Source organism: Oculina patagonica, chromosome 9 (assembly GCF_052425735.1).
Source record: "Oculina patagonica isolate OP01 chromosome 9, crgOcupat, whole genome shotgun sequence".
NCBI classification, from domain to species: Eukaryota; Metazoa; Cnidaria; class Anthozoa; order Scleractinia; family Oculinidae; genus Oculina; species Oculina patagonica.
Window position 1 is genome coordinate 16,016,974 of NC_135766.1, and position 22,020 is coordinate 16,038,993.

The 22,020-nt window shown below is 37.8% G+C and overlaps 1 protein-coding gene and 1 long non-coding RNA gene across 2 annotated transcripts in view; one reads left to right on the top strand and one right to left on the bottom strand.

The window, feature by feature from the left end:
* The first annotated feature begins 401 nt into the window (after window positions 1–401).
* LOC144666979 (uncharacterized) lies at window positions 402–1,271 on the top strand. Its single transcript, XR_013573258.1, has 2 exons — window positions 402–468; window positions 1,133–1,271. It is a non-coding gene; the product is annotated as an uncharacterized LOC144666979 (long non-coding RNA).
* The window catches only part of LOC144666952 (adhesion G protein-coupled receptor L3-like), a 25,097-nt gene continuing 3,809 nt past the window's right edge, over window positions 733–22,020 (bottom strand). Inside the window, exons 4-21 of the mRNA XM_078528397.1 lie at window positions 21,222–21,405; window positions 20,136–20,350; window positions 18,690–18,892; window positions 16,449–16,508; window positions 16,065–16,248; window positions 15,229–15,360; window positions 14,221–14,296; window positions 13,899–14,010; window positions 13,668–13,720; window positions 12,847–12,973; window positions 11,168–11,271; window positions 10,966–11,068; window positions 7,635–7,785; window positions 5,648–5,732; window positions 5,321–5,387; window positions 4,133–4,209; window positions 3,652–3,778; window positions 733–2,481 (exon numbers count right to left, since the gene is read on the bottom strand). Coding sequence (XP_078384523.1) covers window positions 2,203–2,481; window positions 3,652–3,778; window positions 4,133–4,209; window positions 5,321–5,387; window positions 5,648–5,732; window positions 7,635–7,785; window positions 10,966–11,068; window positions 11,168–11,271; window positions 12,847–12,973; window positions 13,668–13,720; window positions 13,899–14,010; window positions 14,221–14,296; window positions 15,229–15,360; window positions 16,065–16,248; window positions 16,449–16,508; window positions 18,690–18,892; window positions 20,136–20,350; window positions 21,222–21,405 — 2,339 coding nt within the window. The 3' untranslated portion in view covers window positions 733–2,202. The remainder of the gene's footprint in view (window positions 2,482–3,651; window positions 3,779–4,132; window positions 4,210–5,320; window positions 5,388–5,647; window positions 5,733–7,634; window positions 7,786–10,965; window positions 11,069–11,167; window positions 11,272–12,846; window positions 12,974–13,667; window positions 13,721–13,898; window positions 14,011–14,220; window positions 14,297–15,228; window positions 15,361–16,064; window positions 16,249–16,448; window positions 16,509–18,689; window positions 18,893–20,135; window positions 20,351–21,221; window positions 21,406–22,020) is intronic.

Consider the following 22,020-nt stretch of genomic DNA (forward strand, 5'->3'; position numbering starts at 1 on the left):
GTAGCTAGCTCCTCTTGTGACAACGAAGAAAATTTCTCTTTGTTGTTACTATTGCTGAAAAGGCCAAAAGGAATGGAAAAACATAGCAAACTTGCCTTATAACATTCTGCCATTGTCGACTCACACTGCGACCAGTTTACAGCGCTGACGCTATGCTTTGTGCTAATTGGCTAATATCCGTCACATGTTGTGTTTTCTTCGATTTGATTGGCTGAGACAAAACTGTCCAATTTTTCTTAAATTGGACAGTTTGTGCATTTTACCAGAAAGTCCTAATTAAAGCTATCCAAATTTAATCCAAAATTGGACAGTTCTCAAAAATTAAGGAAAACTAGCTGTGCTGACAATATAGGATTTACTGACAGCTATATAATTAAAGGCTAAAATTAAGGGTTTTTTAACAGGTTATACTTTTGCTATAGCAGCCACAAAGATCAAGAAAATGATCAAAATTTTCGCCCAATGATTGTGATTGCCTCATACCATTACTGTGATAGCAATTGATAAAGCATTGTAGTACTGGCCTATCAAAGTATAAGGACTGGTAAATGCTGAACACCGTTATCAGTTCTCCGTCCACATTGAGTGAATCCCCGAAGTGTCTGTGTTTTTTTTTTAGTTACGCTTTTGTCATTACTGAAACTATTGTAGCTATTCCTCTGCTTTAAAAATAGCAAATTTTATTAGCACACTGTTACATTTGGAGATTCCATTATGCCAATATTCAAGACATCAAGTGAACTAGTTCTTTATTGTTTTGACTGATATAAACTTTATTTACAAGTTTTGCCAGTTGAAGTTTTCTTGTATCTTAATTACTTGCTGTGTGCCGAAGCAGCTTGGGTCTACATCAAAATGCATGCAGAGTACTACGCAAACAGTCGAGCTTGTGCTTAAATCATCGACATTATCGAAACCTAATTAAATTCAACAGGTGTGTTTTGTTGACAAAACCCCGATACTTTCTACACCCCGTAATCAATATGGAAAAATTTACCTCTAGAATCTTAAAAAAAGAAAAATCGATTTAAATAATATTATACAGAGAAACAGTGGAGTCTACGATTATTAATTGTTCGGTGACTAGACAACGCACAAAACCGTTACGTTGATTTTTTTAACACTGCTGAAGTTTTCAAATGCCAAGAAAGATTTTGAATAAAGTGGTAAATTATGCTTAACTACTGAGAACTCGTTTTTTCTCCATTGCCAGTGGCTTTGAAAATTCTAAAGGATGGATTTTACAGCGAACTACGGTAATACTTCCTAAATATCACAAAGAATTAATTAACTCCTTAATTAGCTACAAGTTAACTGTTAAGCAATTAGGCCTGTTTCACACTAGCGACATAACGATATGGACAGTTCTTTCCTTTTGTCGTTATGCTAATGTCATTATGTCCCAACTCTGTCGTTATGTTATGTTGTTCACAATGGTAACATAAAACATCAACGTGAGGTGTTTTTTGCATTTGCGTCTTCTTGCTGTTAGGTCGCTAGTGTGAACCAGGCCTTAAGTAACGTTCATTATATTTTACTTAGAATTATGCCACATTTTCTTGTCAAGTTAATTTAGGATTAGGAGAAAGAGAAAGGGGAAAGAGCTATGCCGGCATACCCTTTTGTCCTCGTAGCAGTGCCTTGATACAGCTACGAAATTCTGTCAATCAAATTGACATTATCGCTCTATAGTTTTACGCACTAAGGTTGAAACCTGTAGAAAAATTTTTCGATAACAACTCAAAAAAATTGTTTGTTTCTTTTAGCTAATATTTGGAAAAGAAATATATCCCATTTTCAAATTACCCTTGCCTCTGTTTTAAAACGAGTCTACGAGCGAAACCATTCATATGAAAATGACTTTCACCTACAAGTCCATTTTCGTGCGGATCAAGCTAATTTCCATTTGAATGGTTTCGCACGTAGACTCTTTGTTTTTCGTTAAACGTCTCTCTGTCTCGAGCTGTTGTTTTGCAGTTGGGAGGAAATCTAGGGTAAAGGCTACGACATAATTTACTCTGGACGCTTTGACAATATTGCTGATGCTGTTTTTTGTTGTTTGTGCTTTTTTGTCGTATAACTTTTAGTCTGATAAGGATTTGTTCTATCAAAAGGCTCTGAGACAGACTTGAACTGGCTATCACGTCCCCAGTTAGGGAAATTTTTCACTGCTTTGAGGCACATTTGTGTCAGAAACTGAGCTTATAATTCTACTGGGGTAATGCAGCTTTCTCTGGTGTCCATTCTATCTGAAGTAATTGGCGACACCTGATGTCGTCTAAACAGTGGATCAGGGCTCTCTTTACTGCCGTGGAGGTTTGCCATGGCATGCTTTTCCGGCCAGGTGCTCGAGTTTTCCACCACCGAGCGAGAGTTTGGAAAGTTGCTATTCTTTGTGTTTTCCCATTTCTGCTTCTTTCGAAGATACGCATTGTGGACTTCACTGCTTCGGAGAACGTGCATAACGAAGATGAAGAATCCCTAACAAGACATGAAAAAGATAAGTGGTTTGCATAAGTACGTTGCCTTGTCAACTTTCTACTTGGAAAATAGTTTGGCCTCGGTTTCATTTGACTATAAAGGTCTCCGCACACGTGGGGACAAGACGCAGGGACATGTCGCAGCAACATGTAGCAGCGACAAAATCATGTGTTGTTCACACTGCGGGGACATGAAGCAGGGACGTGTAGCGGGACGTGTAGCAGCAACAACATCAAAATGTGTACACACACAAGTAACTGTAGCGGGGACATGATCCAGGGACATGTCACAGCGACACGTCCCCTCGTATGTGCGGATAATTTTTGGCACGTGCAACACGAATTCCTGCAACATTTTGTCCCTGCGACATGCTGCACGAAGTTCAAGGAGTTCGATTCTCTGCAACATGTCGCAGGGACAAAACAGCTTCAAAGTTCGTGTTGCGCGTGCCAAAAATAATCAGCACACACGAGGGGACGTGTCGCTGCGACATGTCCCTGGAACATGTCCCCGCTACATTTTCTTGCGTGTGTACATATTGTGTTTTTGTTTCTGCTTCATGTCCCCGCTTCACGTCCCCTCAGTGTGAACAACACATGATTTTGTCACTGCTACATGTCGCCGCGCCTTTTCCCTGCGTCTTAGCTCCACGTGTGCGGAGACTTTAAAGCCTGGTTTTCACTAGCGACGCAAGCACAAGCGAAAGCACTAGTGCAAGGATAACAGCTCGTATTTCTCTTTGAATACGGCTTCGACTCAAGCAAAAGCACAATCGCATTTCATTTGGATGCTTGTGCTTGCGGCAAGCACAAGTACAAGTGTCAAAATTTGTCCTTTTTGCGTGATCGCGCTTGTGCTTGCGTCGCTAGTGAAGACCAGGCTTGAAACATTTCTCCATATGATAAGAACAAGTTATAAGTGCGACTAATTTCTTTCGAGTTCTCTAAGGGATTGACTCAATGAATGAGAATGCAGATTCATAACTTCATCAAGTTAGGTAGTAGAGTGACCTAAACCATGTAATGTCGTAGTTAAAAAAAAAAATGTTTAGTGAGGAGGCGAAGTCCAGTACCACTACTGGATAGTGAAAATGCCCATAAATGCATGTTCCATTTTCTATCTCATTAATTAATGTCCAATACATAACCAACGGTTAACTGAGGTCGTTACCTGCAGCGAGTTGAGGGTAGTAAAGATGTATTGAAACACAAGACCAGCATCCGTCACGGTTAGAATACCAAACACCCAGGTCATTCCCAGAAGAGGAAACAGAACTGCGCATGCCTTTAAACCCTGTCTATAAACACAAAAAAAGAAAAAAGATTATCGGTCAACTTGAATAGCATTCACATGGAAGGGACTTGAAAAATTAGATAGTGAGAGGACACGAAATGAAGAAAAAAAGCTAACTTATCCAACGTTTGGGAGGTCTGGTGGCCGCCTTAATTATATTGTGAGTGCGGTTGGACTCCGGATTAAGCGGTCCGGGTTGAAGCCCTGACCGAGGCCATTATTTGTGTTCACGGGTAAAACATTTCACTGACACTGTACGTACCTTTCCGCCCGAAGAATATAAATTGGGAAAATCTGAGATTGGGGGAAAGCACCAGCCTGATAGGTGCTTGACTCGAATTCACAATTGTATACTTACTTAACGTTGGATACATCTTTTGAACCCTGCATTTTTGTCATCTCATACACCACGCGACAAAGAATAAAGGAGTTTACCTGAATGATTCAATTAAAACACAAAAGTCATGTTATTGATAATTCAACAACTTTGTACAGAAAAATTATTTGAACATTAAAAGAAGTGCCGTCTTTTCTACTCCAGATCATTCCGCCAGAGTATGCTTAGAAAAGCGAGAAAAGTGAAAGAAAAGACTGTGGAAAACGTTAAAACTTCAAATTTGTCATGGGTTATTTCAGTTGACTTTCAAAATTACTTTAATCTTAGAAATTCTAAAATAAATAAGAGTATTGCAGAAGAAAATAATCTTTCAGAGTCCGCATATTTATCTTGGCTTGATATTGTGAAGTGTTAACTAGTACATAGCCGTGTTATATTTGAAATAGACGTTTTAGGTTGTTGATCTTTACAACCAGAACGAAACATGGTTCATCCATTCACTTCTAAACACAATCAGTTTCGAAGGAAACTGTTTATCAATGTTCAATAACCCTGTTAACAAAATCAATCGTAAAGGGTTTAGTTAAAGTGTTTAGTTATTTGCCCGAGTGTTTAATTAAAATGGTTGCACTTGAAGTGAAGGAAATACGTATACCCGCGTGTAAAAAATCTACTTTTTTGATGACTGAAAAAATAGGTTCTTGTATTTTGGGGTAGGCAATTTAGGGTAAGTAGGTTCTCAATTAGGTTTTTTATTTCTATGAAGGAGATTTAGTTGTTGTTTACCTGGAAAATATATAAACTTGGGTTTGGTCCTTAAATATACTGTATTTATTCACAACTGTATTATAATAAACCTATCAAAACTGGTTTTTATGCAGTGTTATTTCTACAACAAGAGTTGTATAGTAAAAATGATATAAATTTTCAATCTCAGTCAAACTCCTTTGTTAAAATGTTTTATCATAATTTACCTGTAACCCATAAATAAGAAACTGCTTGATCTTGATTGGCTAAACAAGTTCTTATATTGTTGGGAAGTAAAATGACAAATTTCTGTCAGCAGATTCTGATACCACTAGGTTCTTGTACGCGGGATTTAGTGTAGTTCTCATTTATTTTGGTTTGTGAGTCGCTTGATAAGATTATGATTGGTTTCAATAGGATAACTTTAACTAAGCTTTCAGACACATGAAAAAATACTCTTACCAGGCAAATCAAGAGGACTGGAGCGGCAAAGGTCCAAACCAAATTATTTGTGAAGGATACCCAACAGCTGCGGAAAGAATTACATTTTAAACACGTTAGCCCAAAAAACGCAAAAACGTCATCCACGGTTTGATTACCCACAAAAGGAGTCACTGTTGCACAAACGCCACCCCGCATCCCTATCATGTTCAGGATAACTACAACTTACTGAGTGAATGCATTAGATTCCAGTCGTCCATAGTGAAAGCTAATAAAAATCCTTTCGCTCTGTAATGTAGACATTGAAGGTATTGATGACACGATAAAGGTTCATTGTCAGATACTTACAAGTCACTATGTACATAACTCATTACTCCGCCTTCTGTGATTGAAGCGATCACTATCGAACACACCACCATAAGTAATGGGAAACCTGCAAGAGGGCGTATTGAATTTTCTGAACCTTCTGCACAGTGCTTATGATTAACTAATTGGTTGTACGGTATAAGCATGGTTCAAAACTGACCAGATGATGAATGAGCTTTAACTTCACTTCACTTCACTTCACTTCACTTCACTTCACTTCACTTCACTTCACTTCTCTTCACTTCACTTCCCTTCACTTCACTTCACTTCACTTCTCTTCACTTCACTTCACTTCACTTCACTTCACTTCACTTCACTTCACTTCACTTCACTTCACTTCACTTCACTTCCCTTCCCTTCCCTTCACTTCACTTCACTTCTCTTCACTTCACTTCACTTCACTTCACTTCACTTCACTTCACTTCACTTCACTTCACTTCACTTCACTTCACTTCACTTCACTTCACTTCACTTCACTTCACTTCACTTCACTTCACTTCACTTCACTTCACTTCACTTCACTTCACTTTACTTTACTTCACTTCACTTCACTTCACTTCACTTCACTTCACTTCTCTTCACTTCACTTCACTTCACTTTACTTTACTTCTCTTCACTTCACTTCACTTCACTTCACTTTACTTTACTTCACTTCACTTCACTTCACTTTACTTTACTTCACTTTACTTTACTTCACTTCACTTCACTTCACTTCTCTTCACTTCACTTCACTTCACTTCACTTTACTTTACTTCTCTTCACTTCACTTCACTTCACTTCACTTTACTTTACTTCACTTCACTTCACTTCACTTCACTTCACTTCACTTCACTTCACTTCACTTCACTTCACTTCACTTCACTTCACTTCACTTCACTTCACTTCCCTTCACTTCACTTCACTTCACTTCTCTTCACTTCACTTCACTTCACTTCACTTCTCTTCACTTCACTTCACTTCACTTCACTTCTCTTCACTTCACTTCACTTCACTTCTCTTCACTTCACTTCACTTTACTTTACTTCTCTTCACTTCACTTCACTTCTCTTCACTTCACTTCACTTCAATTCACTTCACTTCACTTCACTTCACTTCACTTTACTTTACTTCACTTTACTTTACTTTACTTTACTTTACTTCACCTCACTTCACTTCACTTCACTTCACTTCTCTTCACTTCACTTCACTTCACTTCACTTCCCTTCCCTTCACTTCACTTCACTTCTCTTCACTTCACTTCACTTCACTTCACTTCACTTCACTTCACTTCACTTCACTTCACTTCACTTCACTTCACTTTACTTTACTTCACTTCACTTCACTTCACTTCACTTCACTTCACTTTACTTTACTTCACTTCACTTCACTTCACTTCACTTCACTTTACTTTACTTCTCTTCACTTCACTTCACTTCACTTCACTTTACTTTACTTCACTTCACTTCACTTCACTTCACTTCACTTCACTTCACTTCACTTCACTTCACTTCACTTCACTTCCCTTCACTTCACTTCACTTCACTTCTCTTCACTTCACTTCACTTCACTTCACTTCACTTCTCTTCACTTCACTTCACTTCACTTCACTTCTCTTCACTTCACTTCACTTCACTTCTCTTCACTTCACTTCACTTTACTTTACTTCTCTTCACTTCACTTCACTTCTCTTCACTTCACTTCACTTCAATTCACTTCACTTCACTTCACTTCACTTCACTTTACTTTACTTCACTTTACTTTACTTTACTTTACTTTACTTCACCTCACTTCACTTCACTTCACTTCACTTCACTTCACTTCACTTCACTTCACTTCACTTCACTTCACTTCACCTCCCTTCACTTCACTTCACCTCACTTCACTTCACTTCATTTACCTCGCCTCTTTACACTCTTAATTTACTTTACTTCACGTTATTTATTTTTGCATTTTAGACTTCAATGACAGTCGAACAAACAATTGTACTTACCCCAAGAAAATGCATAAAAAAGCTTAATTTTGACAAGGGTGTTGAAAACTTTGACGACCATGAGGTATAAGTAGATTCCTTCCATGAGCATCCATGCAAAACCGACCAGATAAAAATAGTGGATAGACACTGCCACGAATATGCAGGCTTCCTGTGAAGAAACGAGTAGCACGATCACTTGAAGCATTCCATCTTAAGGTTAAAAGTGTCCTCCCATATCCTTTTGGGAGGCGCGGTGGCCTAATGGTTAGCGCGCCGGACTCCGGAGCGAGCGTTCCGGGTTCGAGCCCTGGCCGGGGTCACTGTGTTGTGTTCTTGGGCAAGACTCTTTATTCTCATAGTGCCTCTCTCCACCCAGGTGTATAAATGGGTACCGGCGAAATAATGCTGGGGGTTTCCCTGCGATGGACTAGCATCCCATCCAGGGGGGAGTAGAAATACTCCTAGTTGCTTAATGCTAAGGAAACCGGGATAAGCTCCGGCAGTATGCGCCACTTTGGCTCGAAGCTGACCTTTTTTTCCATATCCTTTTGGGATGGATAATAACAGGCACGGGCGCAATTCAACTCCTGTCATAACATTGGTTTAAAGGGACTGTGTCACGGATTTAAGCCAAATTTAGTCATTAGCAATGACCATCAAATTCGGTGAAATATAAAAATAACCTTTTAAAACAGTGAAGGAACATTTCAATAACACAAAAGAAGGTAAGTACAAAAGAAGGTACCGATGACCGAAAGTGACGAAGATTGAAATGGATTGCGCTATGGGTTTTTTTAAAAAATATTGTTGGGCTGAACAGCTTTTCAAAGTTAGTCTCGTTTGCTTGAAACTTATAACGCCCGGGAGACACATTTGGTTGCAGTGAAGCCATGAGTTTGTCATTTAGATCCATAGAATTAATGTTTTTTGCAAACATTAAGTTTCATGGCAAGTATTGCAAAATTTAATAAAATAGACTTAACTTAGCCGTGACACAGTCCCTTTAAACCTTTGGTGTTATACACATACACTTGAAAAAATGTACTCCAAGACGTTCGAATCGTCGATCGTTTACATAATCTATCAAATACAAGAGAAAGTTTAAAAATTATTTGATAAAAGTTGACACTGGCTTAAAATATGTACAGGACGTTTCGGCTACTGCTGTAGCCTTCTTCAGCAATATGTTAATTTAAAACGGCGTCCCTGGTGTTATAGGAATAAAAACTAAAAAATGCAGAAAAAGGTGACAAGAAATGTACTGAATAAAATTGGGGGTGGAATTCTAAAAATGCGTCTAGAAAGGATAGAATAGGGGGTGGTATGCAATTAAAAATTGTTAAGTTTCTTATAAATGTTTGGGAATGCTACGTGTTCATTAATAGCGTTTCCATCTCGGACTGAGTGCCACGCTTCGAGGAAAAGTCTTTGTCTCCAAACTGAAGACCGGTCGATAATGTCAACATTTTCCAGATCAATTTCATGATCGTTGAGCAAATGGTGTTCGGCCAATAGGGAATTTCTGTCCATTGTTGTTATCGCTTTAGCATGTTCTTTGATGCGTGTTTTGAGTGCGCGCGAGGTCTGGCCAATGTAAACACACGCACAGTCTTTGCATTTGATTTTATATACAACACCTTTCGACGACTCTTCGCTGATTTTATCTTTGGGTTTTTTCAAAATATTGGCGATGGAACGGATGGGCTTGTGAGCCACTTTGACCTCCGCTTTCATAAACAATAGAGGCCAAGCTATGACAATTAAGCATCAGTGAAGTGTGACAAACTGATAACACCAGAACTACAAACAGATTTTTGGCTGTCCTATGGGTTCACCAGTCAGCGCCATTTTAGCCAATCTGGTCATGGAATACGTTGAAGAAAAGGCCCTCTCCTCGGCTCCACACCCACCTAAATGGTGGTTTAGATATGTCGACGACAGTCATGTGTGTCTGAAAAAAGAATTTGTAGATGAATTTCATTCGCACCTAAACTCGATTAACCAGCACATCAAATTCACCATCGAAGTGGAAACAGAAGGTTCAATCGCTTTCTTGGACACTAAGACAACGAGGCAAGTGGATGGTTCGATAGCCGTTTCTGTTTACAGAAAAGCCACTCATACCGACCGCTATCTAGACTTCAATTCATACCACCATACGCAACATAAACACTCTGTTGTACGCACTCTTATGGATCGGGCTAAGAACATCCCATCCACTGAGGAGGAAGTGTCATCTGAATCTAAACGTGTATTGAAAGCGCTGGCAGCAAATAATTATCCTATCAATTTTATTCGTAATGGTCGTCAATCCAATGCCGAACAAAAAAGTGGTGCCAACGTTGTTGAACAGCGGGGTTTGGTTCCATCGCCAATATTTTGAAAAAACCCAAAGATAAAATCAGCGAAGAGTCGTCGAAAGGTGTTGTATATAAAATCAAATGCAAAGACTGTGCGTGTGTTTACATTGGCCAGACCTCGCGCGCACTCAAAACACGCATCAAAGAACATGCTAAAGCGATAACAACAATGGACAGAAATTCCCTATTGGCCGAACACCATTTGCTCAACGATCATGAAATTGATCTGGAAAATGTTGACATTATCGACCGGTCTTCAGTTTGGAGACAAAGACTTTTCCTCGAAGCGTGGCACTCAGTCCGAGATGGAAACGCTATTAATGAACACGTAGCATTCCCAAACATTTATAAGAAACTTAACAATTTTTAATTGCATACCACCCCCTATTCTATCCTTTCTAGACGCATTTTTAGAATTCCACCCCCAATTTTATTCAGTACATTTCTTGTCACCTTTTTCTGCATTTTTTAGTTTTTATTCCTATAACACCAGGGACGCCGTTTTAAATTAACATATTGCTGAAGAAGGCTACAGCAGTAGCCGAAACGTCCTGTACATATTTTAAGCCAGTGTCAACTTTTATCAAATAATTTTTAATCTTAGCATGCCTGGCTACAAACCAGATATTTTTAAACAAGAGAAAGTGTTTAATTGGTATATCCAAATACCGAGAAGAGAGTTGAAAGTACGGCGCGCAACGGAGTATTTTTGACGAAATTCGAGGTGTTTAGATAGCCAATGAAACACTGTCTCGAGTGTTTATTATATATATCTTCTCAATCGAAACAAAACCTACGGATTAAACGGAACAATAAAATCGAAAATATTTATGTAATAGAGACCGGGTATCCAAACTTCCTTCAAGGTTATGATTTTCTTTGTTTTATCTTGATGAATTGTTAATCAGTTTGAGAACTCTTGTCAAACTTTGTTCTAATTTTTTTGTAATTTAGCTGGCAAACTGTTTGTTAGATATAATTACATGTACCTGTTTTGAAGTAGCATCAATTCCCGCGAGAAAAATGATTTGTGCCACTGCTATGGCTATAACGAGGTTGAGTCGTATTTGACACTGCTCCTGTTTGATGTTCCTTTCATGAGAAACAAGACAAAGAACATTTACTTAGACAAACCAGTGAAATAAAACGCTTAATGGTGGTTAAACTATGACTGTGGAAGAGATTACTTACATTAAAACCAGATAGACTAAGACAGTGAAAGTTTCACCAACAAGCGACAGTCCGCAGCCGATATAAGTAATGATTTCCAAAGCCAAATGATGTTTGTCTGCAATCTATATCAAAATGAAAAATGAAGTTATACATTGGCTCAAGTCAATATGATCCCTTAGACCATCTTTAGTTAATAAATGAAGTAATATCATAGGTGACAAATTAATCCTTAATTTTGGCGCGAAATTTCAACGTTAATTTATAATTTCACATGTGAAATTATAAAATTGCCATGGCAACGTAGTTAGCGGCAAGATGGCGTCCGGAATAAAAGATGTTTTAAGGCTTAAACTTTGTACATTTTCGCTTGAATTTAAATGTCATCGAGCGGAGCGTTTTACACGGGCGCCGTTTTCGGTTCATTCAAGACGAACTATGGTCATAATGTGAGAAATAATTGACAGTTGATTCATCTTTGAAACTTTTTGTCAACGGCAAAAAGGAAACTCTGAAAGGTTTTATTCAAAGACTAAAAAACCTTGCGAGCGTAAGCAAAATGTATGCTTTCAACTTTTCAAAGCTCAGAGTTCGCGAAGCAATGTACCAGTCAAAAACATCTAAGATTGCAAACGTAATTTGTCACTTATGATATTAAAATGTAATCAAATGGTATACTCGTAAATTTAGAAAATAATTTCACTTGCATTTTGTCAAAATTCTAATAATTTCCCTCGCCTAAAGGCCCGGGAAATTATAAGAATTTTTACAAAACGCGCGTGAAATTATTTCCTAATTTCACTCGTCACCATTTGATTACCCATTCTAATTATTATGCTGATTGATGTATATAAACTGATTTTTTTTTATTGTCTAGTGAAAAAACAAGCAAACAAACAAACAAACAAAGAAACAAACCGAACTTTCCAAGATTCCACCGCTGCAATATAGCCTTTACCGTCTTATTGGGTTAAATGATTAGAAATTGTCCTTATTAATTAGCACTGCAAAATGGACATTCCTTTGATATAACTCTGTCGCAATTATGTTTTAAGAAATGGAGAACAATAGACGAGGTGACGGTTACAGTGAAAGAAAGATATTGAACAATTATCCTTCGAAATCGCGCGGTATATGGCCTGATACTTAGCTCACTAGGACGTACGCCGAGATGGCTAGTTAACAATTATTCTACGAGCGCGCGTTAGATATGAGATGGTATATAGCCAACGAGGCGCGTAGCGCCGAGTTGGCTATAACGATCTCGTATTCAACAAACACAAGTGGAATAATCGTTTTTTTAAAAACGTCCAAAAAGGTTTTGCAATATTTGAGCTCCCCAGCTGTTTTCGTTGACGCGTATCGGCTACCATATTTGTGGTCAATGGTATATGAGCTCATATACCATTGTCTGTTAACCAATCAAAACTCAGAAATTGCAATATACCATTGCTAGTTTTTAATAAAATCAGATATGATATTCCGCAAGATTAAGCAGAATGTAATTGCTTCATTATCCCGGTTACAAATTGTTGACGAAACGCGTTTTACAGTTACAAAAACTGTGGTCAAACAGCGGTTTCGAAGACTTCAGACAAATCTTGACTAACTAGTTCGTGCAGATGACAGACAACAAGGACTTTCTGACCATATATGGGCATCGTGACAAATTGTTAAATAATAAAGAAGGATGTACTCACTTTAGTTTCTCCAACTTGCATAAGAACCGCAAAGTTCGTCAGATGATTGCAGCTGCACACGATGTTATTTTTAGTTTTGTTGACCAAAGTACATCCCCTGTTTGACCAAGAACCGTTAAATCGACTCCTGCAAAAGAAACAAACAAATTGACCATTAACAGGTAGATTTCAGTTTTTCCTTTACCAAAGCGAGTTTCGTACCTACAGATAGAAATCACGATTACAGTTTTTCCACTTAAAAATACAGACGTTTTATAAGATTAAAAAACTAAACAAAGTTCTTTAAAATCGTTACGACATAGGAATAAATGAGGTCTGTTATGTGGGGTCCAGCATTTCGCAAACTGCAGTATTTTGTTCTTGATAGACCGCAATCAGCTTTCGTTTTCTCCCAAAGGCCGAAACCGCTATAATTTCTGGACCGTAAACCGCCAGAAAAAGTTATGTGAATATAACTGCAAACGACACTCAAAATTGGCTTAACCCGCCAAAAGGCCAAAGTATAACAGACCCTCAAAAATTGGTATACATTTAACAATTATTCCACGAGCGCGCGTTGGATATGAGATGGTAGATAGCCAACGAAGCGCGTAGCGCCAAGTTGGCTATAACGATCTCATATCTAACAAGCGCAAGTGGAATAATAATATTGTTTTATTAAAAAGGCCCAAAGAATCACAGTATTTGATCTCCCCAGCACCAACCATATTTTTGGTCAATGGTATATGAGCTCTCTACCATTTCCTGTTAACCAATCAAAACTTAGGAATTGCAATATACCATTGCAAGTTTTTAATAAAAAAAAGAAATAAAACACTTACGTGATATTAAAGTCCCAGAATACACAGTGCGGTGTATCGTCAGCTTTAGAAGGCTTTAAAATACAAACAAAAAGAAAACTTAACTTGCGATATGAACTAGTTTTTAGACGGTATATATATATTTTATCCAAGAACTAAAATGGTACGAAGTTCTGCGTTATGCTTCCAAAGTAAAATGTCTGGTGAACAAAGACCATAAAAATAAAAGCAGTATAAGACATGTATACCCACCTCTTCGAGTGTGAACGATATAGTAACGTTTTGTGGCAACAAACCGGAGGGGGAAGGATATATAGCACATGCGATGATTCGTGTATGAAGTTTTGTATTTTCGAGTTTCTTCCTGAAAGTAAAAGTTGTTAAATGGTTTGTTTATTTAAAAGGCGGTTTAACTGGATGGAAAGCTTACAGCAAGGCGAATTGTATGTTACTTTAACGGCCGAAGGAACAATCGGCTATATAATTCGATGTACACAATTGCAAATTAAACTAAAAGACAGACTCGATTGGACAGAATTTGTTAATGCTGATTCCTATACTGTCTAATACATACCCGTCAAGAAAGTACTGGCTTTCATCTGGTAGCAATTTATGCATGTCTTTATATAATATTCCAACCACCACCGTTTCTATGGAGAAGATTAAACAGAGCTGAGTGTAGTATAGATAGAACTCAACCCGCAGTTTGGCCAGCACCTCACGCATGCACACAACATGGCAAGTGTGGAGCTGGCGCTTAGGCCTTTAATGCCAAACTACGCATATTTGCGAAAACACCAGCAGTGATTAAAAAAATATGCAGCTTTCACATATCTGGACACATGGTAGTAATGATCCTTGTTATGGCAAAGTGATAATTTTCATAGCTTTAAAAGTCAACTAACTGACTACAGATCACGACATTCCACAGATTGCCCAAGCCCAGAAAACTGCTTGAAAATTTCCAAAAAATTGGTATTAAAGGGTTCAAGAGAACAATAGGGGTCACGTGACCAGGACTTAAGTCACCACGGAGTGAAAGCTAGGGTTATGCTTAATCCATAATAGTGTTTGGATTAGGGTAGCAGGTTAAAGGCTTATGGGTTAGGGTTAGGGATGGGCTGTTGGGGTTAGATTTAGATTTAGGCTTAGGGTGGCAGTTTGGGCCTGGGTTAGTCAGGCGACAATCACTCTGCCACACTGGGTCACATTAGATGAAGTAATTGTAGCCTTGTGACTGTGTTGGTCCTCAGTAAAGTTTCTTGTCAAGCTACAAAATCAAATAAGTTAGTCCTCTTGTTTCTATTTTGTGCTGTAGTCAGATGATAAAGGTTTGAGGGCTAGTGCCATCCACCCTCCCCCCCCAACTTCGTGCTTTGTGCTCAAGTTGACACAGGCATTTGCAGAGGGACTAGTATTGATGAGCCTTGCAAGTTTGAAGAGTGTTCGAATTCGAAAGGTGAATTGACTGACAAAGAGTATTTTTGGTTATAGGCAGTAACAGCATAAAATGACTTTTACCTAAGTAATAGTATAACGGTTACTTCGGAATGTAATGGCTTTGGTTATATTATTTTCATACCTTTTTTCTTAAAAAGTCCTGCTGGTAGAAAGATCTTTTCTGAACTGTGATTAAGAGGTTGTTCCCAATCGTCCTTTGAAGGAAAATTTACGTTGTTTGTATCGCCAGCGATAACACTTTGAACCTCCATCACTGTTAACACGATGAAAGGAAAGACATTTTATTATGGAAAAGCTTAGCTTAAAATACAAAGAGCGAACAATACATTCTTGCTATAATAGACGTTAAGTTTACAATAAGAAAACTGTATGCTAAATTCTCATGAAAATGCTATAGGAAAATTGAAAATGGACTTAAGCAACTCTTGCCAAAATAGATAAAATTAGTAAAACATAATAAAACATGCTTTTGAAAGTTGTCTAAGAGCTGGATGCTCTAATTTCGTTTCAACATGTATACTCCTCTTTTATCATCACCCAACATAATGGATTACTTAACTATAAAGGTAATATTTTTTTTCTTTTTGTATAAGTGACAATTCAACGTTTACACGAGCAATTTTATGTGACAATTTTAATGTGACAACTTTTATTAGCTCGTGTAGATGACTCGTCACATAAAAAGTGGGGAATAATACGTCAGCATATGTGGTCCTCAATCTCCCAATCTCCCACTGGGAACTGTGTACGCGTATCTCTGTGCGTATTTCTTCTGTCCAAGGACATTAATGGCGCTCTTATTTTTGAACTGCTGACAAATAACTGTTATGTCATCTACACGATCAAGTATATTTGTCAAATAAAAATTGTCACATGAAAAATTCCCAGGTAGACCCGGCTTCAATTTTCCTTTACTGCTTTCTTTGTAAACTCAACATAAACTGCTAAATTGCTCACCGAAGTGTTTCCCAATATTAGTTGTGCTTGAATTGAAGGTACTATTTATCGAGAGACGTTTCTTGGCGTATTTTATGGCAAATGTCTCCAGCTGCTGAGAGGCTAGCAACAAATTTACTGTCGTTTTCTGATAGGAATTGTATTGGAAGTGTGTCAGCAACTTTGATGTCTCATTGGCTGCAAGCTTAAAGCATAAAAACCAATATTATTTCTTTTTTCAGCGGGAATTTATATTAACAACAATCAAAACCAGTCAGTCAAGTTCAGTCAGTTTTGAAGGTCCCAGGGTTGGAACAAAAAAGGTTACGATAAACAACATGCACCGCGTAATATAACATTAACGATTAAATAAGTCCTCAGTGAAAGAAATAGCAGTAAGCCTACCTGCAAAGAATCTCCATCGCTGACACTTAGCTTTTTCATTTTTATGAGATATGTTGCTACCTTTAAACAAATGAAAGAATACCAGCTATCACTGCATGTATATATACAATTCTTTTTTCATATGCTGTTTTCGTATTTCCTGCATTAAAATTAATGTTTCTATCCTTGAGATGCAGTACCTCTGGAAACTGATTGAAATGCATTGACTGGAACAAGCCACGCATGTTATTCTGTGGAACCATGAAATACCGTATTTATTCGAATAAGCGCCCAACCTCGAAAAAGCGCGCGCCCACCCTGTAGGTAGGAAAAGTTAATAAGCGCCCAGCCTCGAATAAGCGCCCACCCCCACCCCCCGAAAAACTGAAGTGCACACGTTGAATATACCTTAGTGACAATTAGATTGAAATTGACAGTGTACTACTAAGAGACTTCTCAAGTTTTCTAAGTATTTTACAGAAACTTTTAAAAAACAGTTAAAATTCTGCTTTGGTACATCTTCACGTTTTATAAGTAGTTGTCGTTTTGTTGCAAAATATAATTACTACTTGCAGAAAATGGTGAGAATTTAATAAGCGCCCAGCCTCGAATAAGCGCCCACCTCGAATAAGCGCCCACTCTCAAGTTCCAAAAATTTAATAAGCGCCCAGGGCGCTTAATAGAATAAATACGGTACATGAAACAGACACATTTATAACGGTGTTCCCGGTATGGCGAACGTGTTTAACAGCCAGGTCAAATTTAAACACACTATAACCTAAGGAGGAAAATCCCTCTCATAGCCTCATAACGAACTCAGCTCATTTCCCATCCCCTTCCCTCAATTGGCACTTTGTTATATTGATGTTTTAAACTGTATGTGTATACCTTCAGCATACTAAATTGCTTTGCAAGCCACCGAGGCTAATCGAAAAAGCATGTACATTTGATCAGACTTCTATTGTGTTTTAGTCTCACTGCCATTTGATTTGTGAAACAATAGAACAGGAAATAAGAAAAGTTATCAAGAACCGCTCAGTTATGCTGTAAGCCTCCATGGCAGGTAAGGCAATGTCGATATATCGAGCACAGCATATAGAGATATTATTAATATTGACGTCATGCATTTTCTCTGGTTGGCGCATCAGTAATAATAAACAACCGAACGCGAAGGTTTGTTATATAAAAGTTCAAGCCTTTCTACAGTGACTTAATGATGTCGAAAAAGATTTAAATTAGTTATTCCTTTCGAGTTGTCAACATTTTAAGAATAGTGGACTGACAAAGAAACCGGAAAAAGTTCCAATTTCGAAGTTTATGCAGGCTTTTTAAAATATGATTTATCCTTTTACATTTACCTACTAGAAGATGGTTTTCCATGTTCTATAAGAAAATAATGCACGCTTGAGGTCTATAAAAGCTGCTAGTGGATGCCCGAGCCGTCAGGCGAGGGCATTCAGCTGCTTTTCTAGACCTCAAAAGTGCATTATTTTCTTATAGGACATAGGAAAACCATCTTCTAGTGGGTTTAGAATATAGCATTAAAAAGAGCACGCACGCAACATTGGTAAAAGTGAAAGTTTGGTGAAAGTTCGGCTTCTTTATAAATAAACCAAGATACCATTTCATTTATATTTCCTATTTATACAGTCCTTTCTCCAACTACAAAAGATTCTCACAAAGCCGACAAATCTAGTTGAAATATTTACGCATTCATATTTGGTTAAGCCTACTTCAATTTCAATCAAATGAAAAATTTTCATGCGTTCGTTTGGCAGCAAGTTTTTCAAATTCGCCTCTTATTTCGATTTTAAAAAAACAAAAATGAGTTTTCTGTCTTTAGATTGTGGCTAAAAAAGGTTTCTTACCTCAAAGCGTTTCTAGAATCCGGCTTGTTTTGCTAAATCATTCCCAATCAATTTCGGGCAGTTCACGGCAAAATAGTGGCGTATAGAACTCCAAAGAAAAACAACAAATTTCAACGATTCTTTCTTCAACTGTCGCTTCCTTTGGCACTGTCTTACTTCCATTTAAGCAGGTAAAACGTTTCTGATAAAAACTTGCTACTTTAAAGCATCATTTAAACAACAAAACAAGAGAATAGAGGCGAAGTCGTTCAGCGAAATTCGACAAACAATTCGTACATCCGGGGTACCGGGCTTCTATAGTTTTCAGCTATGTTCTATTAAAAATAATGCCCGCTAGAATTCCATCGCGCGTATACAGCGGCTATATTCTAAGGAACAATAAAACACTGCACACCTGTTCCTCTGGACTTGGAGGTTGCGTTGGTGAAATGCTGGTTGATACATGAGTGGACACACTTAATGTATTTGAAGCCCTGATCTTAGATGTATCTGTTACTTTACTTGTGAACGTTGCTGTTACTTCTGACATTAACGGTGTTGCCATTGTAGTAGGTCGTATTTGAGTTGATTTTGACGCCGTTGAAGTTGTAGGTGGACCTAAAAAGAAAGCATATTTAAGTTAATACAATTTTGAAAAAAGAAGGAAATAGATATTGGTGCAAACATATATTAAATTAATATTAATGCATACACTATAACAGTTTGCTCCTCTTTTCCAATTTGCTAGAAGCTTACAATTGGTCATTATGGGTACCCGGCATGCTTTGGTAGAATAAAACATGATTGCTGGAATACACGATTTCTAAGAGCTTACGCGCGGTGACTGGGTATCTTTAACCCTCGGACGTACAAGCAAACTCATACCCCCACCATCGTACAAGGGGGGGGGGGGGGTGGATGGAACCCCTCCCCGGAGTTTTCGTTATATTAAGGCGTAGCGAAATTATTTTGCTCTCAGAAGAAAGCCCGTAGCTTACTCTACAATATGGCATAATTTTAATTGGCTGTGACGTCACATGACGTCACGTGACGTCATTAGAGCCGCCATCTTGGATCCGCCATCTTGGATTTCAACATTTTCTTAGAAAGTCACAAAATAACAGAAATTGATGCAAAATCAAGTCAGAATGCTTATGGATTCGTAAAATAAACAAATCGTGCAATTCTGTTTAAAAAAACTGGAAAAAATAAAGAAAAATGTTAAAAATGACGATTTTTGGCAAGACCTGCCTGTATTTATGACGTTGCCATGGCAACGTCAAATATCATGGACACATGGTTGACATATCAAAATTTCGGCAAAGGATGAATGAACAGCTACTGAAAGTTTCAGTACTGTAGAGTAAATCGTTTTCTCAAAATTTGGAAAAAACCTTATGGGGGGGGGTGGCATCCACCCCCCCCCCCCCCTTGTACGTCCGAGGGTTAAAAGATGCACAGTGAAATAAGCATGTTTCGATTGTAACCCAGACAACTGTACGTAATTCGTTAATTTCTTCCAACTTCCTTGAAAAAAGGGTTTATTAGATTCCGTTTTTGCGATCTCAGAATAAGTTACTATCCCCGTTCAATCTTGATTATTCAGTGATTTTTGCTACTGTTTCATGTTTAAATAAGGTATTTGGTATTATGTTATTATCGTATGCAAAACGCGGAGTCAGCTAGAAAGAGAATTTTTCGAAATGTTAGTAATCTTTATACAGCAGTCTAAATGATGTTGCAGCGTGCGATTCAGCAGGAACCTTTGAACTTGACAAAAATTGACTTTGGCAACTTAGGAAGGTGTAGCTCAGTAATTACACAAAATGCTTATACCTCCTCAAGAATTGTGACACCTTACCTTTAAATTCTTCGCAAATATAAGGATATTTTTCGCTGCAATTTTCCATTTCCAGTTTTTCATTGCTGCTGACCAAGAAGCAATAAACTTTAATAGGACCGTTTCTTACTAAGTTCTTGACAAAAGATACATTTAGTATATTTTCCAATCCTTCTGGCCTCGGTGAAAATTCCTGTCCATCACTCCACTTCCACTTTGTGTAGCCGACATCTTTTCTGTAAGGCAAGGCTTAGTTTCAGTAGTATCATTTTACACCTAGCCTGCCGATTCGTCTTGCGCGATGGCAAAATAAGAACGGCTAAACGTAGAGAACACTGGACAGTGGAGGGGATACCAGGTGGGGTGGGGATTAAAAACGTCGAAAGAAATCTAAAGATAAAGCAGGTGAAAGCATCTCGATCTTTACTGCCGTTTTTTTCGATTTAGTTTAATCCTCGAACGTACAAGCAAATTCATACCCCCACCATTGTACAAAGGGGGGGGGGGGGGGGGTTGGATGGAACACCTCCCAAGAGTATTCATTCTATTAAGTGGCAGCGAACTTATTTTGCACTGAGTAGAAAGCCCGTCGCTTACTCTGAGATGACATAATTTTTGTTGGTTGTGACGTGTCATTAGGGCCGCCATCTTGGATTTCACCATTTTCTTAGAAAGTCACAAAATAATGGAAATTGATGCAAAATCAAGCCAGAATGCTTTTGGAATGTAAAAATAAACAAATCGTTCAATTCTGTTTCAAAAAACTGGAATGACGATTTTTGGACAGACCTGCTTGTAATTATGACGTTGCCATGGCAACTTCAAATATCATTGTGAGTGTAGGCACATGGTTGAAATATCAAAATTTCCACAAGGGATAAATGAACAGCTACTAAAAGTTTCAGCACTGTAGAGTAAATCCTCGTTTCAAAATTTTGGAAAAAAACTTACGGGGAGGCCATCCCCCCCCCCACCCTTGTACGTCCGAGGGTTAATTTTTATCAAAACGACGTGTACTAAGGGCTTTGAGCTATGATAAATTCCTTTTGGTTCTTTTTATCGCTAAATACCGTATTACCGACGAATATACGAATGCGCAATACTTACATCTGCAGACCCGTCCAATACTTCTTTGTTTGATTATAGCTTGATGAATTTTTCGCTAGGCTTAGTTGAGATTGTTTGTTAATCTGTGCAAGATATTTGAAATAATCTCCTTGACATTCTTCATGTGCCTCTGTGTAATTTAGTTCATCGGGAAAAAAATGGTACTGCACGCTGATAGACACACCTGGGTAAAGAGTGTAAGAGCATTAACACTCGCTCTAAAATTAGCTTTAAACGGCAATTTTATGTTTTTATTTAATTTCAACAAATGATGTTAATGACTTAAATTTATCATAAGCCTGTTGTGCAGGCGTATTTTTTGACAAGCGAGAACTGATTTTTACATCCCTAGGGTGTTTGAGGGTTTTGGCGAGTGAAAAAACGGACAAAGAAATGCGCTCACCCACCAAAATACTCGCAATACAGGCTAATTTATTCATATGAATAAATATTTTGTCAATTAAAATAATTATAGATATATATACTTGTTGGCCAAAACAAAATTGTTTTTTGTGTCCACTATTAAAGATCAAAACAAAATGAGCAAGAGGAAGTAGTTTTTTCTTTAATCTGTACGTTAAGGTTTATTTCAAAATCGAGCGGACCCGTCAAAAGAAAAAGTGCACACTTTAAATTTAATATCTCAAAGGCAAAGTGAATCGTCACCAAATTTTTTTTCCTTTAATTTTAAAACAGCATATTGTTGATTTTAGAAAAAAAAACACGCAAAATATATGGCCAACCCATTAAAATAGTTGCTTTGTTTTAATTTAAACCACACAAAGTTTCCCAGTCATTA